Source organism: Belonocnema kinseyi, chromosome 6, assembly GCF_010883055.1.
Source record: "Belonocnema kinseyi isolate 2016_QV_RU_SX_M_011 chromosome 6, B_treatae_v1, whole genome shotgun sequence".
Classification (NCBI taxonomy): Eukaryota; Metazoa; Arthropoda; class Insecta; order Hymenoptera; family Cynipidae; genus Belonocnema; species Belonocnema kinseyi.
In genome coordinates, this window is record NC_046662.1 from 39,910,552 (window position 1) to 39,934,109 (window position 23,558).

At 33.9% G+C, this 23,558-nt stretch overlaps 1 protein-coding gene across 1 annotated transcript in view; it reads left to right on the top strand.

The window, feature by feature from the left end:
• Positions 1–1,016: 1,016 nt before the first annotated feature.
• Positions 1,017–23,558, top strand: part of LOC117175344 — a 46,222-nt gene continuing 23,680 nt past the window's right edge. Inside the window, exon 1 of the mRNA XM_033365051.1 lies at positions 1,017–1,167. Coding sequence (XP_033220942.1) covers positions 1,053–1,167 — 115 coding nt within the window. The 5' untranslated portion in view covers positions 1,017–1,052. The remainder of the gene's footprint in view (positions 1,168–23,558) is intronic.

Here is a 23,558-nt window from a genome sequence, read left to right on the forward strand (position 1 = left end):
TACATTATTATTTTTAGAAACTATAAATTACGTACAGTAAGAAAAGCGTGGGGAGGGGGGGGGGGTATTTTGTTACAGTTTTTTACAAGGGTGAGGGAGGATCTTGAAAAGGTCCCATAATCCATTACATACGTGAAGTACGGCCCCTAAACAAAATAACCTATTTTTTAACTTTATAAATCGGTACTGGTAGTTCATAAAAGTTTCAACAATAGGTCAATTGACGCGTTTCGAAGACACGTGCAAATACACTAGATATCGTATCGTTATATTTTCAATATCAAAAAAGTTTTTCTTATATAAACAAGGTAAATTCTTAGTTGAAATCTGTAATCTAAATAAAAACAAGCTATTTCTAAATCGCCAATCTAGCTCAAAATTTTATTAGACCTAATTACACACACATGCATGGCATTTCTTTAAGTTCAATGTGAGGGCGCAAAGTTATTTATTTTCATCGAGCGCAAAATAGGCTAGTGAAGGCTCTGTTCGTTAATAGTTAACAAATTTGTTCAAATTTTTATCTTATATATATTTTTTTACCAAAAAAATGTTGCGTCTCTAAGAGATAAAAAGGAAAAAAAAATATTTACAAAATAAGAACAAGAAATCAAGTAATTAATTTCATAATGATATTACAATTGATTGTGGGATTTGTTATCCGATAGAATCATTTGACAATGATAACAGAAACATATTGTTATAAGCAGACAAACTCCTGCATAATACACTTTTTATTATCTTTTCCTTTAGATCATCCGCAATTAAAATTCCGATAAGATTAGTGTGTTTTTACTGACAGATTGACTTCCGTCATGAAATTGTTTGAATTCGTGGAATTTGTAGAGGCAGAGTACAGAACTCGATGCTGTTAAAAAATAACGTGAATTTTTGTTACTCATATTGCATGACGAAGGAGAATAGTAACGGGTCTAATGCAATTCGCTGGGGACTTCCCACTATCTCATGTTTAGTCTTTAAAAGAGCAGCTTTGTTGATATTTTCATTTAGTTTATTTTGCCTTGCCACTGTAACTCACTTTTTCCTGAAATATGAGGAAGATCTCCGTCGTATTTTTTTGTTGTTTTATTTTTCTGTTTTTTATCTTTGAAAGATTCATGATTGTTGCGAAATCGATGGCAACAATTGAAGCGGCGTCAAAATTTGGTAAGAGGCTTCAAATTATACGGTTGGAAAAATAGAAAATAGAAAAAATGATTGAAAAAAGGAAATATAGAAAATAGATATTTTAATATTAATCAAACTTTGATTTCTTCAATTCAATCAACGATTTTAATTAGGGCGGTCCAAAATTTGTTTTCTTAAATTTCCATGAAGAGAGAGAGAGAAAGAGAGAGAGAGAGGGAGCGCGCATATATAGGTTTTGTTCAGTGCGGCAGCAGTGGGGATATCACAGAGGAATCTTTAGAGAAATTGCGAATCACCGCACAAGCAGCAGACATGAATAAAGAGAGCGAGAGAGAATGTATAGAGTATAGCGTAGCAGTAGTGGGAATATAGAAGAGGATATGGAAGTTTAACATGTATTTCCCGTAAGAAAAATACGTAAATATTTTTCAGAATCGTCAATAATTATTTGAATCGAGTTGAGCTTCAACATTTCTCTTCATAAATAGTCGTAAGATAAGAACAAAATATTAATTTTTGGATATCCCTCCCATAAGTATGTAGGTTCCCGAAAAAACCCATTAGTGAAAGAATGGGTTGTACAAGTTGTTGGAGCTAATTAGTCTTTTTTGCGTTTTTTTAATGCAAATTATTTCTAATACATAAAATACTACTTTATAATGAAGATTCGATAATGATATTAACTGTTTTATACAATTTGTTATTATTCTTAGGAATTTTCTCTTAGAATAGAGATACAGAAAGTCGCGTTTAAAAAAAAAAGTTCCACTTTTTGTCCACTTATCAATTAGAGTCAGGTAATAATGAAATAATGTTAAAAAACATAATTGTTTAAACAATTTATTATTATTGTTAATGTTATTCAATCTGAATAATGCTAGAAAGTTGCGAATTTTATAATATTGAAAACTATTTGTCTACTTTTAACTTAAAATGTGGTAATTATTAATGAAATTTAACGAACATAATAATTTGAACAAAATTATTATTGATTATCACAATCTTCTCCTATAGTACTGGTAGATAGTTGCCGTTTTTTGAAATTTTTAACTTTTTATCCACTTTTTACTTAGTGAAGTAATGGGATGTGTCCATTACTTTACTAAGTAAAAAGTGGAATGCGAGGGTGGAAGTCTAGGAGGATAGTAGGCTTGTAAAAGGTGAATTGGGGTGTTAAAAATTAATTTTCATTGTAGTAGTTGTGGGGTGGTATTTGGCTAAATAGGGAAAATGAGGTTAGGTTGATAAAGAAGCGGGGTAGTTTTGTGGTCAGGAGTTTAGATATTCTCGGTGGACAAGGGTGGTTCTCGGAGTGCTGGTGGATGTTAGGGAAGAGAAAAGGGTGCCTGCAGCGGCTTGAGGGGTGAAATAGTGCAAAGAAAGGGAAAATGTGGACGGTAAGCGACCGCGGCCTTAAGAGAAATCTGTTGGCTACAGTACGTACTTTTTTGCATGGATAGGTCACAGTTACCGACCAGGCTCCGTCAACTCTGCGGAAAATAATAGGTGACATTCAGCGCACTCTGCCATGGACAGGAGAACTTCGCTGAGCGTCCGTGAGTTGGTGCATGTATATGTATATGCCCATTCTTATATGTGTTGAATCTCAAAATAATTAACCAAAAACGAAGAATAAAGAGAAAATGAAGCAAATAAGAAACGAAAAATGAGAAATAAAAGATAATTAGAATTCTATTTCTCATTTTTTGTGTCTTACTCACTTCATTTTGCCCTTATTTTTATGAAAAGAACCTAAGTGACACCGGCACACGAAAACCCGTTTGTAGGTTATAGTCTCATACGGTAACTTTTTCAACTCTGCACCAGTGCACCATGCAGCAAACAACAAAAATTTACTTTGCATGCACGCGCGTGGCCCTCGGCGTTTAGCGCCAGCGCCATCTAATATGGGCAAGAGATGTAATTTGACTCCCCTCCCTGCATCTCAACCCCCCACGCCAAAGTTTTCAAAATTTGCCTTTTTCCCTTATTGAGTTGATCGAGCCTGGTTACCGACTGAAGAACGGGAGGTGGCCAGAGTAATGGCAATGCTGGTATACCTCTGTTCAACGAGAGAACGAAATTCCGAAAAGACGAAATTTCTTTCTCTGCACGCAGCTTGTGAAAGAAAGGGAAATTTAGGTTAGGACCCCCCCCCCCCCCCCCCCCCCCCTCCCCCAGGCAAGGGTTTAGTGGTAGCCCTAACGAAGGTTATAACAAATTTCAGAGAGCACTTGGGTCAGTCTATTTGAAAAAATTGTGTTTCTCTTCAACAGCGATTGACTGTACACCGATGAAAAAAATTGGTCGATGCCTTCCTTAAGAAAAAAACAACAAGGCCGATTTCGTTCTCTCGTTGAATAGGGGAGAAAATTTCCAGAAGGCTATGACGGCCAGCTGTGCGTGGTCCGGTGTCGAGTGGCGCATCAGGGAGAGGGAAAACTCTTAGGGAAGAAAGCGACGTTGCAAGGGAAAGAGCGTCCAGCGCAAGTAAGGGGGAGTATCTCTTGAAGAAGAAAAGGGACAGGAAAGAGAGTCCGGAGAAAAGCACGTTAGAGAGTCCCTTTAAAAAAAACGTACGAACACAAGGTGAGAGAAAGAGATGAAGGATGGGAAAAGGAGGTAAAAGGACTGAGGGGGAAAGTAAAAGGATTTCAGAGGGAGGTTGTGTCGGTAAGGAAGGAAAAAGATGATAAAATGAAGCATGTGGAAGAAGAGATTATGGTGTGGAAGGAAAGGGCGAAAAAAGGCTTGAGAAGGTGGAGGGCAGGTCGGAAATGGAAGCAGTTGACAGGGTGGAGGGCGAGAAGCAACGTATTTTGAAGAGGGTGGAGAATGTGATAGAGGAGAAAGTGGGAGAGCTGTGGTAGAATCGAAGAGCTGGGAAGAAAAATTTGGGATAATCCGTAACAAAAATAGGATTAAGGTCAAGAAGGTTTTCATCGATCAAGATTTTACGAGGAAGGAAAGGGATGTGCAGAGAATGCTAAATGACAAGGCTAGGAATGAGAGGAGTGAAGACGAGGAGAAGGAGATGTTGAAGGAAGTGCAGGGGAATTTGTTTCGTTGGAAGTAGGGAGGGGGGAGGGGGTTAAAGCAGAGTGGAGGAGTGTTAAAGGTGTTGTACTGGAACGTAGCAGGAGTAAAGAAGAAATATGAGTATTCATGGAGGTGTATTCAGGAATTTGATGTGATTGAACTGGTAGAGACGTGAGTAGAGAGAAAGAAATGGGATAGAGTTGAGCCAAAGTTGCCAACGGGGTATAGGTGGAGGCTACAAGAGGTGGTCAGAGTAAAGTGGAAAGGAATTGCTAGTGGGGAAATTATAACTGGGGTTAGGAATGGATTAGAGGAAGAAGCTCATGGAGAGGGAGAGGGGGAGGACGTGGTTAAAGATAGGGTGGACGACTTACTAGGAGAGAGAGATGAGGATATTGTGGTACTGGGGGGGGGGGCTCTAATGTGCGGATTCTAAGAGACTGGATGGAGAACAGAGGCTGGGCGGTAGCGAATGGTATGGTAACAGGGGACGAAGAGGGAATACACGTATGTGAGTAAGATGTGGGTATCGGTGATAGACTTGTGATCATGAATATGCAAGGGTGGGAGGAGATAGAGAAATTGGCTATGGAAGAGAGCGTGGAATCAGACCATCAGGACGAGAGAGGCGATAGAGAAGTATCAGGAGCAGTTTGGCAACGTAAGCCTTGAGGAGGAGTCGGTGGATGAGATAAGGGAGGATTTGAAAGAGAAAGTGAAAGGGTGTGTGCAAAAGAAGGTATTTAGGAAGAAGAAAGGAATGGTGGGATAGGAAATTTAAAATCATGAAGAGAAGGATGAAAAAAAAGTACAGGAAGTACTTTAAGATAGAAGGGGACGTCTGGTAGATAATTAATAGGGTTAGGAAACATAGTTTGAGGATAAGTGAGAAGATAGGGAGTGACGAATGGAGAACATTTTCTAAAGATTCATTTCAGTGATCAGATACACAAAGAGAGATGAGGGCATTAGAAGAACGCGGGAGGTAGATGGAGAAGAGCTGAACGACGAGGAGATAGAGAAGCAGATAAGGCAGTTGAAAAAATCTAAGGCAGCAGAACTGTACAGGGTAGAGAACGAAGCGTGGCTGTTTGGCACACAAGATGCAAAGTGAAAAAGGTATGGAGCGGGGATTCTAAAGAGGGTGGGGGGAGGGGTTGATCATACGACAGTATAAAAAAGGGGATAGCGAGAGGCAGGGAAATTATAAAGGAATTACGCTAATGAATACGGCGTACAAAATATACGCGATGATGTTGGCAGATAGGCTGTGGAAGGATGTTGAGGGGAAAGGAACATTGCCGGAGACGCCGGCAGGCTTTAGGTAGGGAAGGAGTACTATTGACAATATTTACGTCTTGCAGCACGTAGTGAACTGAGAACTAACCAAAAAAGGTGCCAAAGTGTACGCGTTTTTTGTAGATCTAAAAGGCGCGTTCCCTTCGGTAGATAGGGGGAGGTTGGGGGAGGTAATGAAAGAGAGAGTAGTGGAGGGAGGCCTGATCGAGAGGGCAAGGGAGGTATATGAGGAGACGAAAGATAGGTTGAGAGTAGGGGAGTTAATCTCTGAGGATTTCTGGATGGGTAGGGGGTTAAGACAAGGGTGCCCGATTACCCCAACGCTTTTTGCAATTTTAATCGCGAGTGGTAGGAGCATGGTTACGGCACTCAGGCATATTTTTGTAAAACTAAAAGGGGAATGCAGGACGCGGCGGTAGAGCTTCAGAGGAGATCCGAGAGATGCGCGCGAGAGTTGAGTGGATCGCTACACATGTGCAACAGCTGCCTTTGTAGTCAACTCCAGCAAAGAACAACGAGGTTCATGTGGTTAAATGTTAAGAGAATATCCTCGTGGGCGTGCTTATCCGAGCGAAAAGACTTTAAAGGAGATGATGGGAAGGTTGACAAGATACTTGGACAAAAATAGGTTAGAGGCAAATGCGGACAAGTTGAAGGTTATGGTGTTCAGGAAAGAAGGTGGAAAGATAAGAGAGGGGCGTGGTAGCGGAAGGGAAAAGCGGCACAGGAGGTGAAAGCGTTTGTGCACCTAGGCTTTCAGTTTCGGAGAAATGGGGGAAAGGATGGTCATGTAAAAAAGAGGGCGAGAAGGACAAATCTGACGAAGAGACAGGAGTGGGGGCTGGGAAAGAGGTTTTTCGCAGATGATTTTGTAAGGAGAATGAAATTCATTAGTTCGCTAGTGATGTGTGAATTGTGCGAGAAGGGGGATGCAAAAGTTGAGCACTGGTTGGAGGAGTGTGAATAGGTGGAAAGAAGTGAGATAAGCATGGAGGTATTGCTGCATAAAAGGGGGGATAAAAGGGCAGTAGCATGGGTGAAGGGAGTGTTGGGTAAGATGGAGAAGAAGGGAAGGAAGGCGGAAGAAAAATGGAGAAGGAAATATTGTAAATAGGAGGGGAAGTAGGTGTAAGAAAACTAAATATTGTAAAAAGTAGATAAGTATTAGGTATTAGCTGCGGAGGCAGAGGCTGGCAATGCTAGGCATGGCGAGAAAATAGCGACATGCATGAGAGGCGAGGCGAGACAAAGCGAATTTGAACAAGGTTAGGCTGTAAAAGCAAGCGGATTTGATATAGGGTGTGGGTGGATGTTATTTTGTAAGAGGTACAGTAGGACCTGTCGTATCGGGACTCTTCGAATCGAAATCCTCGGAGGGACGTAGTCCCCACTCGTAAACTTCTCCACTGACCGTGATCGGTGGGCGCATGCGCGTAAAACGCAGCTGACTCCACACGACGGAAGTCTGTGTTGTATGCATGAAAATTGACCGGCTTGTAACGGCCACTGAAATCTTAGGGCATTGTACATTTTAAGATACGTCACTGGCAGGAGATGTAGCTAGATTTGTTTGTGTGACCTGCCTGATCGAAAGTGGAGACCCGGTCCGTCCCGATCCGACGAGTCCTACTGTAGTTGTAAGAAAATTCTGTAAAAAAGGGAAGTGTAAGCAAGTCAATTTTTTAAGGCCAGCAGGCCGAAAAATAAACGTTTATCCATCTACTTAGTAAAGTGATAAATAATGCAAGTAAACAAACATTGTTCAAAAAATTGACTATTGTCTATAACTATTTCTTCTTATAGTAATTCTAGAATGTTAATTTTTCTAAAATCTTTAGTTTTGCTTCGATTTTTTAGTTATGAAATAATAATGAGTGAACCCCCACAAGGATTAATTTTTAAATAGTATTGTATTTTTTAAGTGATTTATTTTGGCTCATTTCTCATTGTTTAAAAAATAATAGTTTGAACTGAAACACTTTTTCTATTCTTCTCCACACTTGTAGCTAAATTTCTCCTTTTACTTCAAATCAGAAACTTGGGTAACTAAATTCTTCCACCTTTTCCATTGTCTCTCTTTAAATCTTCCATTCATATTCAACCTTTATTTTTCTCTTCCTGAAACACATTATCTTCGTCTTATTTAAATTCACCTTTAAGGCTTTCATTCTCACATACTCCTCGAACCCTAAAGAATATACCTTGCTACTTCCCAATAACTTTCCCCGTTTTTTCCAGTTTCTCATCTAAATATGCCAAAAAGAGACTGAACAGCAGGGAACTCAGCGGGCACCCATGTCTTAGCGCCCTGCCAGTCCAGTAAATCTCTCCTTTTTGTTTCCCTATCCACACCCTTACCTTAGTCTCTTCCAATATCTCCTTTATGCTCTTAACCAAACCTTCATCTATCCCCCTTTTTTCATTACATGCCATAACATCTTCCTGTTTACCAAATCGAGCGCCGCTTTAAAATTCACAAATATCGCCACTGATTGCCCTTTCTTCCGTCCTAAGTACGTACTCCCTAGACAATTGAGTACGTCGATGTTGTTTATCGTTCCGTCCTCTTCCTAAAGCCCGCCTGATTGTGTGGAATGATCCCTTTCTCTTTTATTTTCCTTTCTAATCCTTTTCCGAGTATTTCTGAATATAGTTTATGGTCCATTGACATAAGTGTGATTCCCTTATACTCCTTCACATTCTTGTCTTCACGTTTCATAAGTAACGGCAACACTAACCATTTCCTTTATTTCATAGACCTGTCTTCTCTTCTCCAAACCTTGTTAAAAATCCTTCACATTTGCTCTCTCATCACTTGCCCTCTAAATTACAAAGCTTCGTTCTCTATATCGTCCACTCCTGTTATTCTCTGTTATTCTCTGTTATATACTCCTGTCGCTTAAAATACCGGGTCCGCTTAACCATCTCGATTTGATCGTTCACGCCATTTCTTTCCCCTCTTTTCTTATAGATCACCTCCCACTACCTTTCTTCCCTTATCGCATTTCCATCTCTTCCATATACCTACATTTATTCAAGTGCCTTTTATCTTTTAACAATCCTTCGTGCTCTCTCTTCCTACTTTTAAATGGTTGATTACCAATTTTCCCGTTCCTTTATTTCTTTACACATTCCTTAATGCTAGTTCTCTTAGTTTTTGTTTTTGTCTTTTTGTGTTTTGTGTTTTTGTGTTTTTCTTCTGATAGTTCTTTAAGTTTTTGTATCTGCGTGTTACCGGCTTTCCCTTCCAAGCTCCTAATCTCCTCGTTCTCTATTCCTTCTTTAAATTCTCTCAACATATCCTTTCTCCAGTTACCCATGTTTCATTTTTACTCCCCTCTCTCTAGTGCCTTCCTTCTTTCACAGAAATCGTCGATCCTCCGATGTACGCCGAAATCGGTGTTCAAGTGAGTTGCAACAAATTTGAGCCACACAAGTTCATTCGGAGAATCTAGGGGAAAAGCATCATTTAGACACTGTTTTTTCTCATCCAGAGAAACGTGAAGTGTCCTCTACAAACTGTCAGTCACCTGTCAAGATGATTTTGTCGGGTGTTATTCGGGTGAAATAGATATTGATAAGCTGGTAAGTTATAATAATTAACTAAATTTTAATTTTCTCCTATTTACCAGTGACTATTAGTTTCTTGGAATAAAAATTGGACTTAACGTGATATAATATCCGAATCTTATTTTAGTCAAAACCTACATGACATTCAAACCACCAAAGCCGGGATGTAAAAACTAAGTCGTGACCGTCTGCATCTTAATTGATCCCTGCTCGCTCGAAGAAATTTCCTTTAGATTTTCTGTATTCAACAAAGTGAAGTTAGCTGGTGGTTGAACTGAAAATACCTAATTGTATATAGACGGTCATGACTTTTTCTACACATCCCCGCTTTAGTTTAAATATCTACGGCCATGACTAACCTAACTTTTGAAAGTAGCACTAGGAAGTTATCATTTTATTCCAACTGACTAGTACGCACTGTTAAATGAAATAAAGTTGAAAATTAGGCAAATATTATTCCAATTAGTTTCCTTATTAACAATTATTTAGTATAATATCACAAAGCGAATAGTTGCTTTGACAGGTGTTCAGGTGGTTGACAGTGCGGTTCAGCAGTCCACAACTCCTGGCATGAGCCAAAATTCAGTCTCCAAATGATACTTTCCCCTAGATGCCCAGATGTGCGCCTACGTTCAGAGGAATACATTTGAGACTTGAAAACTCTTTCCAATGCTCATTGGGAGACCATTGAATTTTGAGCTGCAACAAATTTAACCCCAGCGTTTTTCTGTGTTCTGCTATGCTGATTCCATTCTGATCTCTATTGCAAATAATCCACCGCTCTTCTCCTAACAGGTTCAAAAGAGTTTCAACCTCTCGATCCAGCTGCCATTGAATCGAATTTCTTCGAAACATCCTACTTTCTTCATCCCACACGTCCTCCCCTGACTCTCTTGTCTAAGCATTTAAATCTCGCCCTGTAAACACCAACTTTTCATTCCTTTCCTCCATTCATTCCCTTATTAGACTTAATCCTTCCTCTTTTCCTCTCCTTCTATACATACAAACGATGGCCACCCTGTCTCTTCCTATCTTTATTCTTCTCACTACTATCCCCTCCATCTGTTCTTCTCCCCTGACACGATTCCGCCCATTCTCCTGTGCCTCTCATATTATTCCCTCGCTCTATTCACTCCTATCTTTTTGTCTTTTCCCCTCCGCCACTCTGTGCTCAATCTCTCTTATATGTCGGAAACCCCACCTCGTCTCTTCTCCTCTCATTAACTTTTTTATCCTTTTCTTTCGCATTGTTCTCTCTGCTTTCAGTTCTTCTCTCTCTTCATTCCAGATCCACTTCATCTTGTTCACCTACATCCTATCTTTCTCTATCTACAGATCCCCCCGTTTCTTTTCTCTATCCATGCCATCCGTTAGATCATCAACTTCCTCTTGCTCTCTACATGTCAAGTTCTTTTCAATTATTTCACTCCTACCAATTAGCGTATTTTTCCGCTCTATAATTTCTCTCTCCTCCTCGCTTCCCATTTGAATTATGAACACACCCGTGTTTTTCTTCTCTCTTTCTCTCCAACACCTTTAAAGCCTTTACTCTTATCTGAGCCTCAACTTCGTTCTTCAGCTTTTCCATTTCTTCCTTTCCCGAAACGCTTTCTACGTTTATTCCCTTCATTACTATATTTCGCTTTTTTTGAGCTTTGACTTCCTCTTCTAGTCTTATTTCTATATCGTATGCATATATTTCCTCATTTTCCTTCGGTAGTCTCGTATCGATCCTCTTCTTTACATCTTTTACTCCCGTCTTTTTCTTATTTTTACTCCTACACTCTAATTTCCTGAACTGCTCCTCAAGCAAGCTCATTTAACTTCTCTGTCTCACTCTCTATCTGAATAATCTGTATAGTTTTAAGATGTTAATTGAGACGGTGGATGATTGACATATTTATTACAAATAAGTCCTATAAGCACAATTCAGTAACAAATTTTTTTATCAGAAATCTATCAATTTTTATGCGCAAATTTGTGGTTGGGCACATGTCATTAATGTTGAAATTTGAGTTATATTATAATCAATCATTAACAAAAAAGCAACACAAATTTTTTGACTTTGCTTAGAATTATTTTCATATAAGTAATTTATCCTGGTATTATTTTCAAAAATCAATTAAATCTTGGAAGTGGGTGCTATTTATTATTATTTATTATGATGGGATCATGGACCGAAATTTCACAACTTTTTGGTAATGACAAATACAAATATAAAAGAAATAAAAACTTTTTTCTACTATTTTTCACTTTGTAAGTGATAAAAGTTAAAAAAAAAATTATTTCACATCAATAAAATGGTCGAAAAGTAATAATTTCGCCTAGTTTCACAGAAAAAACAGAAGATAAACTTTACATCGATTTCCGACGAAAGATTTTCTGCAACAAAAATTAACTTCACAGGATACACTTTACACAAATATCGGTTAAACTTTCTTTTGTTTTTCCATGACAAACACATGTTTTTTGAATGGCGCAAAGTTGCTAAACGAAACTTTAGCGCTCTAAAATATGCCCTGCAACAAATTTTATTCTTAGTTTTTTCTGTGTTAAATAGATTTAATGGCAAAAACAATATTGCGGCCAAATATCCTAAAATGAAGCTAAAATGTTTAATAATTGCCACTCAGGGGTTTTTGGGGTCCCTGATTTCGAATCCGAAGTCAAAATGGCAAAATTCAAAATTGAGAATACAATAAGGCAGACAAATATCCCAAAAGAAAGCCAAAATGTCTAGTAATTACTACCCGGGGGTTTTTGGGGTCGCTGATTTCGAACCCGAAGCCTAAATTCAAAATTTTGACTTCGGAATTAAAATCACCGACCTCAAAAATCCCTGGGTAGTAATTATTACAAATTTTGAGCTCATTTTAGGATATTTATCTGCCATATTGTATTCGTCATTTTTAATATTGACATTTTCACTTCGGATTCGAAATCACCGACCTCAAAAATCCCTGGGTAGTAATTATTAGAGATTTTGGCCTCATTTTAGGATATTCATCTGCCATATTGGATTCGCAATTTTGAATTTTAACAATTTGACTTCGGGTTCGAAATTAGCGACCCCAAAAACCTTTAAAAACGACGAATGGTAAAATTTCATTGCGTAGAAATAATTCAGACCTTAAAGATTTCCAATAGCATTTTCAATCGCTTTTTCTTCAAACTCTGAAGTCATAGAGTAATTTTAAAACCGGATTTGAAATCGGCATGCATAACTCTCTTTGAAAAAATGTGTAGCACGTATAAAAGTTAATACCTAAGCGTTCATGGCGATCGACAATCAAAATTTTATTTAAAAACTATCAACTTTGATCTATATTCTGCAGATATTCATCTACAACTTCCAATAAGATTTATCCCTCCATGTTATTTCTGTCAAAAGATTTTGACACAAAAAAATCACTTAATCCAAAGATATTATAAACGTAGATGCGGTACGCGGTGTCAGAGTGGGGGAACTATATATATAGGACATCACATATTCTGCCCTATCGAGGTGCTGTACTCACCGTACTACGAAGCCGAATTCTTGTTTTCTCATTCTTCGTAAAATATGACGGTAAAGCAGTAATAGACTCAATTTTTTCAGATCTGAAGCTTGGGCCAGATTTTTTGGATAGTCTTTTTAAAAAATTGTAAAAAAAGTTTACTCAAAAAATATAATTATTTAATTAAAAAAAAGAAACTAGAAGGAAGTTTCGAGATAAACCAGTAGTAAAAAAATTTGTACTTGATAATTTTTTTCATGCATTTTTTTATTGAAACAATCAAATACTTACACCAAGGAAAAAAATTTTCTAATTTTTAAAGTTTTTAAAAATTATTGTTTGAATTTAAAATAACAATAATTAAAAAAAAAACATATTTCTGGGTAACATATTTTAGTTGAAAATATGCATGGTATTTTTTTAAATTACAAAAAATCTTCCGAAAATCGAATTGTTAATTTAAAAAATTAAAAAGAAATTTTGAGATAAATTAGTGCTGATTTAAATCCTGCAAAATTTGTTTGGAAAATGTTATCATCTTGGAGGAAAATTTAGAGAGAATTTTTCTTCCGTTTAAGGCACAAGTGTTTTTACATCAATTTTTCTATACATTTTTTGTAGAATTATTTTTATTTTAAATTTAAACAATAACTTTTTAACACTAAATATTAAACAAAAATTTATTCGATAAAAATATTTAATTATCGTAATTTGAATGAATAAACAATATTGATTAAGAAACAATTTTATATACGGAATTTTATTATTTGAAAAATTTTCAAATTCGGTAATATTATAAACCGTTCGGGAATTTGATTAGTTTTTGAATTTTATTATTCGAGACAGAGAGAGTTTTACCGAATCGGGAATTAGATTTTTTTCATGTATTTGAGCCGTCCCTGTAAAATTACAGAAAATTCGCTGTAATTATAATTTCGGCACCTGAATCTTGTCGATGTTTTCCCTTGGCGCGGATCCAGAGAAGTGTCCGGGGAGGGGGAGGCATCACAAAATTGTGTACGCAGGTTGTGTTTATACATATATACGTACCATTTTACGGTAAGTCAAAAACACCTGGGGGGGGGGGGGGGGGTAGTTCGCCGTTTTGCCACCATTGTGGATTTGCGCCTGGTTTTCCTACAGTATTTATTTAAAAAAATGTATATACAAATTTTTGAAATCACAAGTTATAAAGATAATCTCAATTAAAAATTTAAAAATTAACTTTTCATCCAATTTTGATCCTTGAGTCTTGGCGATTTTTTCTTAATGCATTTCAGTCACTGATAAACGGGGGTAAATTAAATAGGGATATCTCTCAGAAAATAAATGATTAATATACAAAAAAATTGGAGACTTTTTTGACCTCTAGGTAGTAAAAAAGAAAAACGTCTGAAAATTTAAAAACTAATTATACTCTTTTAAGCTACCAATACAATTTACAAAACACTTATTGTAAAATTTTCAGATTTTTCAGCCTTCAGTTTAACAACTCAAATTTCAACGTTAAAATTTACCTCATTTTCAGCATACAGGCTTATTGTTTGAATTTTCACAATTTTCGTTATAAGTTATAGGTTGCGCAAAAAATAACTTATTCTGGGATTTGAAATTGCTACAACGTGAAAAAGTAAAAAGTTTAAATTCAATGTATTCAGATTAAAGTTTTAAATTTGTAGTCTTCAGTATATTGAATAATTCAAAATTTAAAGGCATTTAAATATGTAAGAATGATTGCATTGAAATTGTTGGATAATTTCAGGTTGAAACATTTGAAATGATTTACTTAGAAAATAAAATCGTATACAGTTACAAAATGAGAAATGAACATCTTTTATTACTCGAATCGTTATTTCAGAACAATTAAAATCGTATAACTTCAGATAAGTTTGAAATAAGGCCTATTAAAAATTAGAAGTGCCTGAAAGAACTCAACAAAGGTTTAGTTTAAAAAGCTATTTAAGAAAGTGCTTTTTCAAGTTTTATTAATTTATTTTTTTGATAATTTGGCATCCTGACCAATTTTTTAAAAGTATATAGCGCCTGATTTTGGTCAACTTTAAAAAATATATATTTAATGTTCGCTCAAGGTCAGTTTTGTTCAAAGTGCTTGTTCCTGGATAAATTGACTCTTATTCTTTCCGCTTTTCGTTATGTCACTCATTGATTGTGTTTTTCATAGAAAACATTGAAATCTGGGTTTTTCATATTTATAAAATTATAATTGAAGGTCACTATGGGTAATTTTCTGTGAAAAATATTGATTTATAAAGAAAATTTTGTCAAACTATAGAACGGATTTTTTCACCCAAAGATACAAACCTGAATTTTACTATAGTAAAAAAAAGCGGAAAAATTAGACGTAAGCGAAATTTAAAAAGAAAACCTTGGCCGACCTATGAATATTCATTTTTTCCCGAAACATTAAAAAGAAACTCTTCGAAACGCTTTCATTGCAACAATTTTATTACAGAAAAAGAAAAATATCATAATTTTTACATACATTTCTTAAAATAAAAAATTATCAACAAGATTTGTAGAAAATATCTTAAAGAACAAAAATGATTGTCCCGAAAGTTAGAACCGAAAATTATTATTAAAAAAAAGTTCTTCTTAATTGAGCCAGACTCGCGACAAGGAAAAATCGCGAAAAGAAAGTGAATTTCAAAATTGAACGTAGTAAAAAATTGAAAACAGTGACACAAGTGTAAACGTTCGATTGAGTCTTCACAAACAATGTTCAATTTAAAAATCACTTCAAATTAACAGATTCTTAAATGAACACCTTTATTCAATTTCAAAATCTTATTGAAGTATTATATTAGTACGAAATATTCCATTTTTAACATATTCAATTTGGAAATTGAATAAAAAAACAACAATTTTCAATAGTAAACAGGTAAAAAATGAATTGTCCCCATTTCTGAGTGATAAATTTAAACTCTAAATTTTACAATTATAATTTTTCTACTTTTTAATTTGTAATTTGAAAGTAAAAGTATTGTAATTTAATTTTTAAAGAATACCTGAAAAATGTTTAATTTAAAAAAAATCGAATAACCTGTACGTTTTTGAATATTTCAAATTAAAGAAAAAAATTGAGCTCAAGAATTTTGAAAAATTAAAAAATTTGTTTTTAAAGATTTCTAGGAAGATTTAAAATATTTTTTTATTTCGAAAAAGTCCATAACTCAAAGAGAATGTTTAAAAATATTCCAAAACATTTCGAAATATTTACAACATTGCAAAAAATCTAGAAGCTCTTGAAACAATTTTGTCTGTAGGATTTTACAAAAATGTTATAAAAAATTGGAATCCGTTTAAAAGATATTTAAAAGTTCCGAAAAATTTCAAAAATCATTTTAAAAGATTTGAAATAATTAAAAAAAAAATTAATACCTTTGATGCTTTCAAAATTAAATGTTGACTTTTTATTTTGAAAAATGACATTTTAAAAGGAATTGCAAAATTTCAGACAGAAAATGTGCAAAGTAAAAAATCCCCGAATTATGGAGTTCCCGAATTTAAACATGAAGAAAAGAAAATTCGATCAATATTATTTATTTATTAAAAATACAATAATTAAATAATTTTATTAAATTATTGTTTGAATTTAAAGGAATAATAATTGTTAATTTTTTTTTTGATACTATGTACATTATCAAATAACATTTTTCATCCTGTGTAGGAATCCAATCAGGGATCCGGCCGGGTCCTAGCCGGATAGCCCCGTTTTAAGCCGGGCGCTGGTCAGGGGATCCGGCTAAAAACGTCACGGTAAACTGGTCGGATCCCGGCTTCAATACCGGCCGGGTAATCCGGCCAAAAAGCAGTTAAGAAATGTTGCTTCAGGCGAGAAATTGCTAACTTGTTTTGTCTTTTAAGGTTCATCGTAAAGATTACGGTGAACTTTAAAAGTCAAATCAAGTGAACCAATTCTTGTAAGAAACTTGAAGTAGAAATTTATTCCCTGATGATAGAATCTCATAGAAATTTGGAAGTCCCGTGGTGATTTAAGGTTAGGAAGGAAGAAAGTAAAAACTGTCTACACAAGACTGTATTTTAATTAAAAGTAATAATTATTCACGCACTAAGTGGGGGATTCAAACTAATTATTGAAATAAGGTTGATTTTAACTACGAGTCTCGATTTTATTTGCGAACTTCGAAGAGACGACGCGACGTGAGTGCAAGGAGCATTCTCGTTCCAGGTGCGAAACTGAAAATTACTGAGTGTCTATGCAGACGATAGACACAGCAGGCGCTATATATGGCGGTAAATTTGAAATTGTGCAGGCTAAACATTGTCTGAATATAGAGAAGTTTATAAAAATTGTATCATTTCTGTTATTGCACATAGCAGAATCGATAACAGTTTAATTTAAAATGTTAAATTATTCGGAAAAATTTAATGTTTTTTTTAAAAGCAATTTTAAAAAGCTCATTTTTGTTTCACTGATCTAATAAATCTTTAAATTATAATTTTCAAATGATAATTCATCTAGCATCCATAATTACGTCTTTGATAATATCACGGCTATTAAAAAATGCGTAATTTCTACAAAAGCATTAACCTGACCAGTGCCCAGCCGGCTCCCGACTTTGGGATATAACCAGGGTTAGCCTGGCCAGTAACCGGCCGGCCTCGGACTACGTGATTCGAGAAAAATGTAGCCCGACCGGCTCCCGCCCGGTTACTGTCCATGAAACCCAACCAGGGGTAACCCAGCCGGGATCCGACCAAAAACCTTGTTGTATTAGAGCCAACCGGGGAAATTTCTACACGGGATGCAGTAACATACATATTTTTTATAATTGTTTTTTTAATTTCAAAACATAATTTTCAAAATTTTAAACATTAAAAAAATGTATTTGATACAAATATTTGATTATGGTATTTTAAATAAATAAATAATCTTTAATGAACAAGAATTTTTTCTATTGTTTAAATTCAGAAATTTTCTAGTTTGGATATTTTATAATTTAGCAATTTTCTGTGGGGAATTTTCGATTTCAGTAATATTTTAGGGCGCAGTCTCATGGAGGGTAGGCATTCAGTTGTCCAAAATTTCATTTTCCCTAAAAGTCATGCCGAAAAAATCACTATCTTTAAGGACGGTGTAGACATAAATCACAGAGGGGATCCCGATGGGAAATTCAGCGAAAATCATTATACAAACAGACGTTTGATGGCGTTTATGAGGATTCTTTGACATTTACATTTGCTTCGACTTTTAAATTCGAGAGAGAACTTTGAAAACTAGGCAACTGATAAGTGAATACATGAATAAGTAATAATAATAAATATAAGACAATGTAAAAATAAAAAAATATCTATATAATTAATTTTCTATTGTAAAATATACCATTTCTATGGTTACAGACGTTTATAATCTCGTTTTGATTTTGATATAAATTAAATCATGTAAATTATTATTCAGTAATGAAAAATGAATATTAATATGACTGAAAAATAATAAGATGATGGTTTCTCAAATACTCCACTCTTTTCAAATATTTTGGAAATATTTCAAAATGTTTAAAAAAATGGCAAATATTTCACAAAGATTTCAAATATTTCGCAAAGATTTTTAATAAATTAAAAATATTTTACAAAGACATCAATGGTTTCCCAAGGATTTCAATAATTTAACAAATATTATTAAATATTTCAACAAATTTTCAAAGGTTTCTTCGCAAATGTTTCCAAGGATTTCCGACATATTTCAATGATTTCCCAAAGGTATAAAAGGTTTCACATATTTCGAAAAGATTTGGAATAGAATTAAAATACTTTACAAATACATCAATGATTTCCCAAAGATTTCAATAATTTTACAAATATTACCAAATATTTCAAAATTATTTCAAATATTTATTAAATATTTCAAAAAGATTTCACAAAGATTAGAATGATTTTCAAAAGTTCAAAAAAGTGTCGCAAAGATTTTGGATGGAATAAAAAGATGTCACCAAGCCTTGAATGATTTTCAAAAGACTTCATAAAGATTTCAATCATTTTTACAAATATGACCAAAAATTTCAACAATATTTCAAAGATTTCAATAATTTCACAAATGTTTCAAAAATATTTCAAAGATTTCCTGATTTCATAAAGAACTCAATGATTTCCCAAAGATTAGGAATATTTCGCAAAGATTTAAACAATTTCCAAAACATACCAAGTAATTCAAAAATATTTTTAAAACATTTAAAATATTTCGAATATTTCGAAAAGATTTCAAAGATCTTACAGAGATTTCCAATAGATTCCAAAATTTCGCAAAGTCATAAATGATTCCCAAAACTTTCAATAATTTCACAAATGTTTCAGAAATATTTCGAAGATTTCAAATATTGCGCAAAGATTTAAACAATTTCACAAATATTATCAAATATTCTTAAAAAATTTTTAATATTTTAAAAAGAATTCAATGATTTTCGAAAGATTTCACAAAGGCTTCAATGATTTCCCAAAGATATCAACAATTTAAAAAATATACCAAATATTTCAAAAATATTAAAAATATTTTATAAAGATTTCAATGATTTTCCGAAGATTGAAATATTTCGCAAAGATTTCACAAACATTAAAATAATTTCCTAAAAATATCTCGAAGATTTGAAAGGTTTCGCAAAGATTTTGGATAGATTATTAATATTTCATAGAGACATACATTATTTCCAAAATATTTAAGGTTCATTTTTTGAGAAACTAAAACGACCTAATGAATTTGATCATTCGATTTCAGAGGGGACAAGTCAATACTTGCTCCTCCCTGATCTATTCCTGGTGGATTTCTGGATAATAATATTCTACTATAATATTGTTAAAATTTATGTGACAGTTCAATCTACGAAATAAAAATGAAAGCCTTTTTTAGAATAAGATTATTGTTTCTATTGTCCAAAACTCTTCTTCTTTGTATTAGTCAAAGAAGATTAAATAACTGCCCAGAATTTTATTATTCTGGAATGTTTAAATTGGGGATTTTCAGATTTCGGCATTTTATAATTTCAGGAAATTCACAGTGTCGAGAATTTTATTATTCGAGATTTTTCAGTCCTAAAAATATGTCAAAACATTTTAAATGATTGATAAAATTGTAAAAGAAAATCTGGAAGATTTTGAGGCAATTTTTTCGAATTTTACAAAAATGTTACGATAAAATTTATATTATTTGCATTTTAAAACGTATACCATATAACTTACGTAAATATTTCAAGTAAGCTGTATCAATTATAATATTTAACAGTTTAAAAAAAATATATTTTATGGAACATGATATATTTTATGAATGCGCCAGTGAAATTCTGTTTGTCTAATTTTTGTTGTCAATGCGAAACGTAATCTGGCTTATAACTGCCTTCTTAACATATAAAAATCGAAAGAACAATTTTCCTTCCACTTGGAATTATAATTATATTTTTGTAAGAATGTTAGAATATATAATAATTAAGAAATTGGAAAATACATACGAGAACTTGATTAGACGAATAGTATAAAAAATCCATAGAAATTGCAGACAATAAAAAAAACTAAATAATATCAAAGAACTATATATAGATATTGCACTAAAGGTTTTATCAGTTTGAATAAAAATATAATATTAGAGAGTGAAAAAATTATAACTTATAAAAGAATATAAATCAGAAGAAATAATTTTAAAATTAGAAGAAAATATATGAAACCGAAATAAAAAATACGCATGGCCTTTTATCTCTGGCATTTAATAAAGTAACCATGTTTTTCAAAGTTATAAATGCGAAAAAAAAATTTAAGGGCATGTGACACAGCTAAATACCTATATTACCGACCTCAATTTTATCGGTTCACTGAATGTTTTTCTGAACCTAAGAACTTTTTTTGTAAATAAAATATCGAGCTGAAACTTTGGAAGATTTATTAGAGTACAATAAAGTACGTTTAGGTACTGCATTTTGGTAGGAACTTCACTGAAAAGTATTTCATCTTTTTTTTGAACCTCAACATTTTTTGAACGTTTGAACTTTTTTTATACATAAAATATCGGTTTCAAACTTTGAGAAATGCAAGAGCCGAAAGAAAACTACGTTTAAGTACAAAGCTTAATAATTAAAGGTGTAAAAAAATATATTTCAACCATCAATTCCAACGGCATCAGCCGGTAACGTTGTACACGAAAATACGAAACCTGGCGGTCACTAGACGAGGCTCTAGAGAGTTCGTATTTTCGTGTACAACGTTACCGGCTGATGCCGTTAGAATTGATTGTTGAAACATATTTTTTTACATCTATTATTATTAAGCTTAGTACTTAAACGTAGTTTTCTTTCGGCTCTTGCATTTCTCAAAGTTTGAGACCGATATTTTATGTATAAAAAAAGTTCGAACGTTCAAAAAATGTTGAGGTTCAGAAAAAAGATGAAATAATTTTCAGTGAAGTTCTTACCAAAATGCAGTACCTAAACGTACTTTATTGTGCTCTAATACATTTCCCAAAGTTTCAGCTCGATATTTTATTTACAAAAAAAGTTCTTAGGTTCAAAAAAACATTCAGTGAACGGATAAAGTGAGGTCGGTAATATAGGTATTTAGCTGTGTCACATGCCCTTAATTGAGAATTTACTTTCAATTTAAATGGTTCATGTCCGAGCTAAATTACCATAAGTGCGCATCGAGGGGCCTACTGAGATATGGGTGCTAAATACGGGTTGCGGTGGGTAGAGGGGAACTGACAATTTTCGCCGGACGCGCCGTCTACATTTATCGCGGGTAACTAAACCCGCACCTGATGTACGTTTATAATATCTCTGCTTAAGGGCATGTGATACTTGGAAAATTGTCGATTTGACTAGTTTTAGGTTCCCCCGGCTTTTTTTCTAGAATAATAAATATTTTGTCTTAAAAAATTGGCATAGCGCTTAGGAAATAGTATCGATTTTTTCAGTGTTACATTTCCCCGGCTTTTTTCCTAGGATAAGATATATTTTGCCTTCAAAATCTGAGAAATGATAGCGAGCATGTTAACGGACGTCTCTGCAAACTTTTTTTGCCTTTTTTTATCCACAAATTTTTGATATTGCTAACAACGTGCGTGTATATTTCGAGGTTATGTGTGTTACAATTCATGCGAGCATTACTTCCAAACTACACAATATTTTGGCCGAAAACTTTGGACTTACAAATAAACATAGTAACTAATCTCCCGGAACTAACCTTGTTTGCAACCAATCAAAAAAGTTTATTTTATAAATAATTTCCAGATTATCGGAAATGCAGAGATGAAAAACTACGTAGCCCCAAAGTAATGCATACGCATACAATTTTTATTCAGCACAATGCATTTTTATTTTGTTATCATCCCTCAAAAAAGAGTCCGCGGACGTCCTTTATGATATTTTATAGCATCTCCGAATTCAGTTTTAAAAATTTTTCATTTTTGTGGAAAAAGCCGGGGAAGCTGTAAGTATCACATGCCCTTAATCCCACTGTGGTTGCAAATGATATCGTGAACGAAATCGTAATTTGCGATAGTATACAATGACCTATACGATGCCGTTTCTGATGTCGCTTACAATTTGTAGAAATAAATGTGCTTCTTTAAAACACACCTGTTATAAATGATATTATTTGCCTCTTAATATCAATTATATTATCTAAGTCTAGTTATTTAACAGGTAAGACGTCATTTACTAGCCTCAAGTCGAGCCGTGTCTTGTCTAAGACGACGTTTACTTGTCTCAAGACGAGCCTTTTCTTGGCTCAGATTGGCGGCGTAAACCTTTCTCAATATGAACCTTTTTCTACACAGAAATGAGATTAAAATTGATGAATAAAATATTTGTAGTTATTAAATTAGTTATTTTTAAATAATAAAATCCGAATCTATGGGTCTGAGCCAGTATCGCCCTTAAACATTTTCATAAAAAAAATTAAAATTTTAACTTCTCCTTTTGTGCACAAATCCTGATCTGGCCCGATCGGGGCCAGGCCAGTCCAGATCGGGAGTCCTGGTCGGGGACAGATCGCGGATGGAACACACGCTCAGATCGGGGCCAGGTCGGGACAGCCGATCGATGCCCCATTGGTGCCCGATCGGTACACGATCAGTCTCATTATAATCCATTCTTGTAATTCACGAATGGAGATTTAATATAAGATTTAATATAATATTTAATATAAGATTTAATATAAGATTTAATATAAGATTCAATATACCTTAATATTTTGAATTTCCAATTAAGTTATTTTAAGTTAGAATTGAAGCTCTACAGGCACGAAAAGAAAAGGTTTGTTTTTATGAAAAAAATGGATGATAACCAAAAATATTTTAATGAACAATTTAAATTTCTTGAAGAAAATTTTGTCTATAAAACTTCTTAACAAATTATAAAAAGTTTTTTCGCAAAAAGACTCCCTAGAACTTGACATTTTCGAACTTTTCCAAAGAAAATCATTGGGAAATAACCTATCATTCATTAGATCGTTTTATCGTTTTAAGTACGTTAAAAAGAAATATATACCAAACAACTTTTAATCAAAAATGAAAATTTTTGAATTAAATATTTCTGGTTATTTTAAATATTATTTACCGAATATGCATTTTGCTAATTTTTATTATTATTAATTAATTTCGACCTAATGTACATTTTTAGAACTTAAAATGTCATTGTTTATAATAAAAAAGAAAAATAACTTTGTTTAGCATTTTGAACTTCGCGCGAAATCAATTAGATCGCGAATGCGACGCATGCGCAGTTGAGTAACTAGCTCTTTTTGAAATCCCTATATAATTGGCATTTTGCATTTTGATTGCACTATTTGATTCTGAAATTCAAGTTATGAAAATTTTTCCTTAATGTATTTCTGTAATAAATCTATTATTAATACAAAATCAAATTTTCAATAACAGAATCGATATATCACATATTTTATCCTCATAATCTAAAAAGCTTACAATTTTGAGCATATTCCAATCCATTCCTTGTCAATAGCTTTGATAATTTTAACTGTTCATTAAAT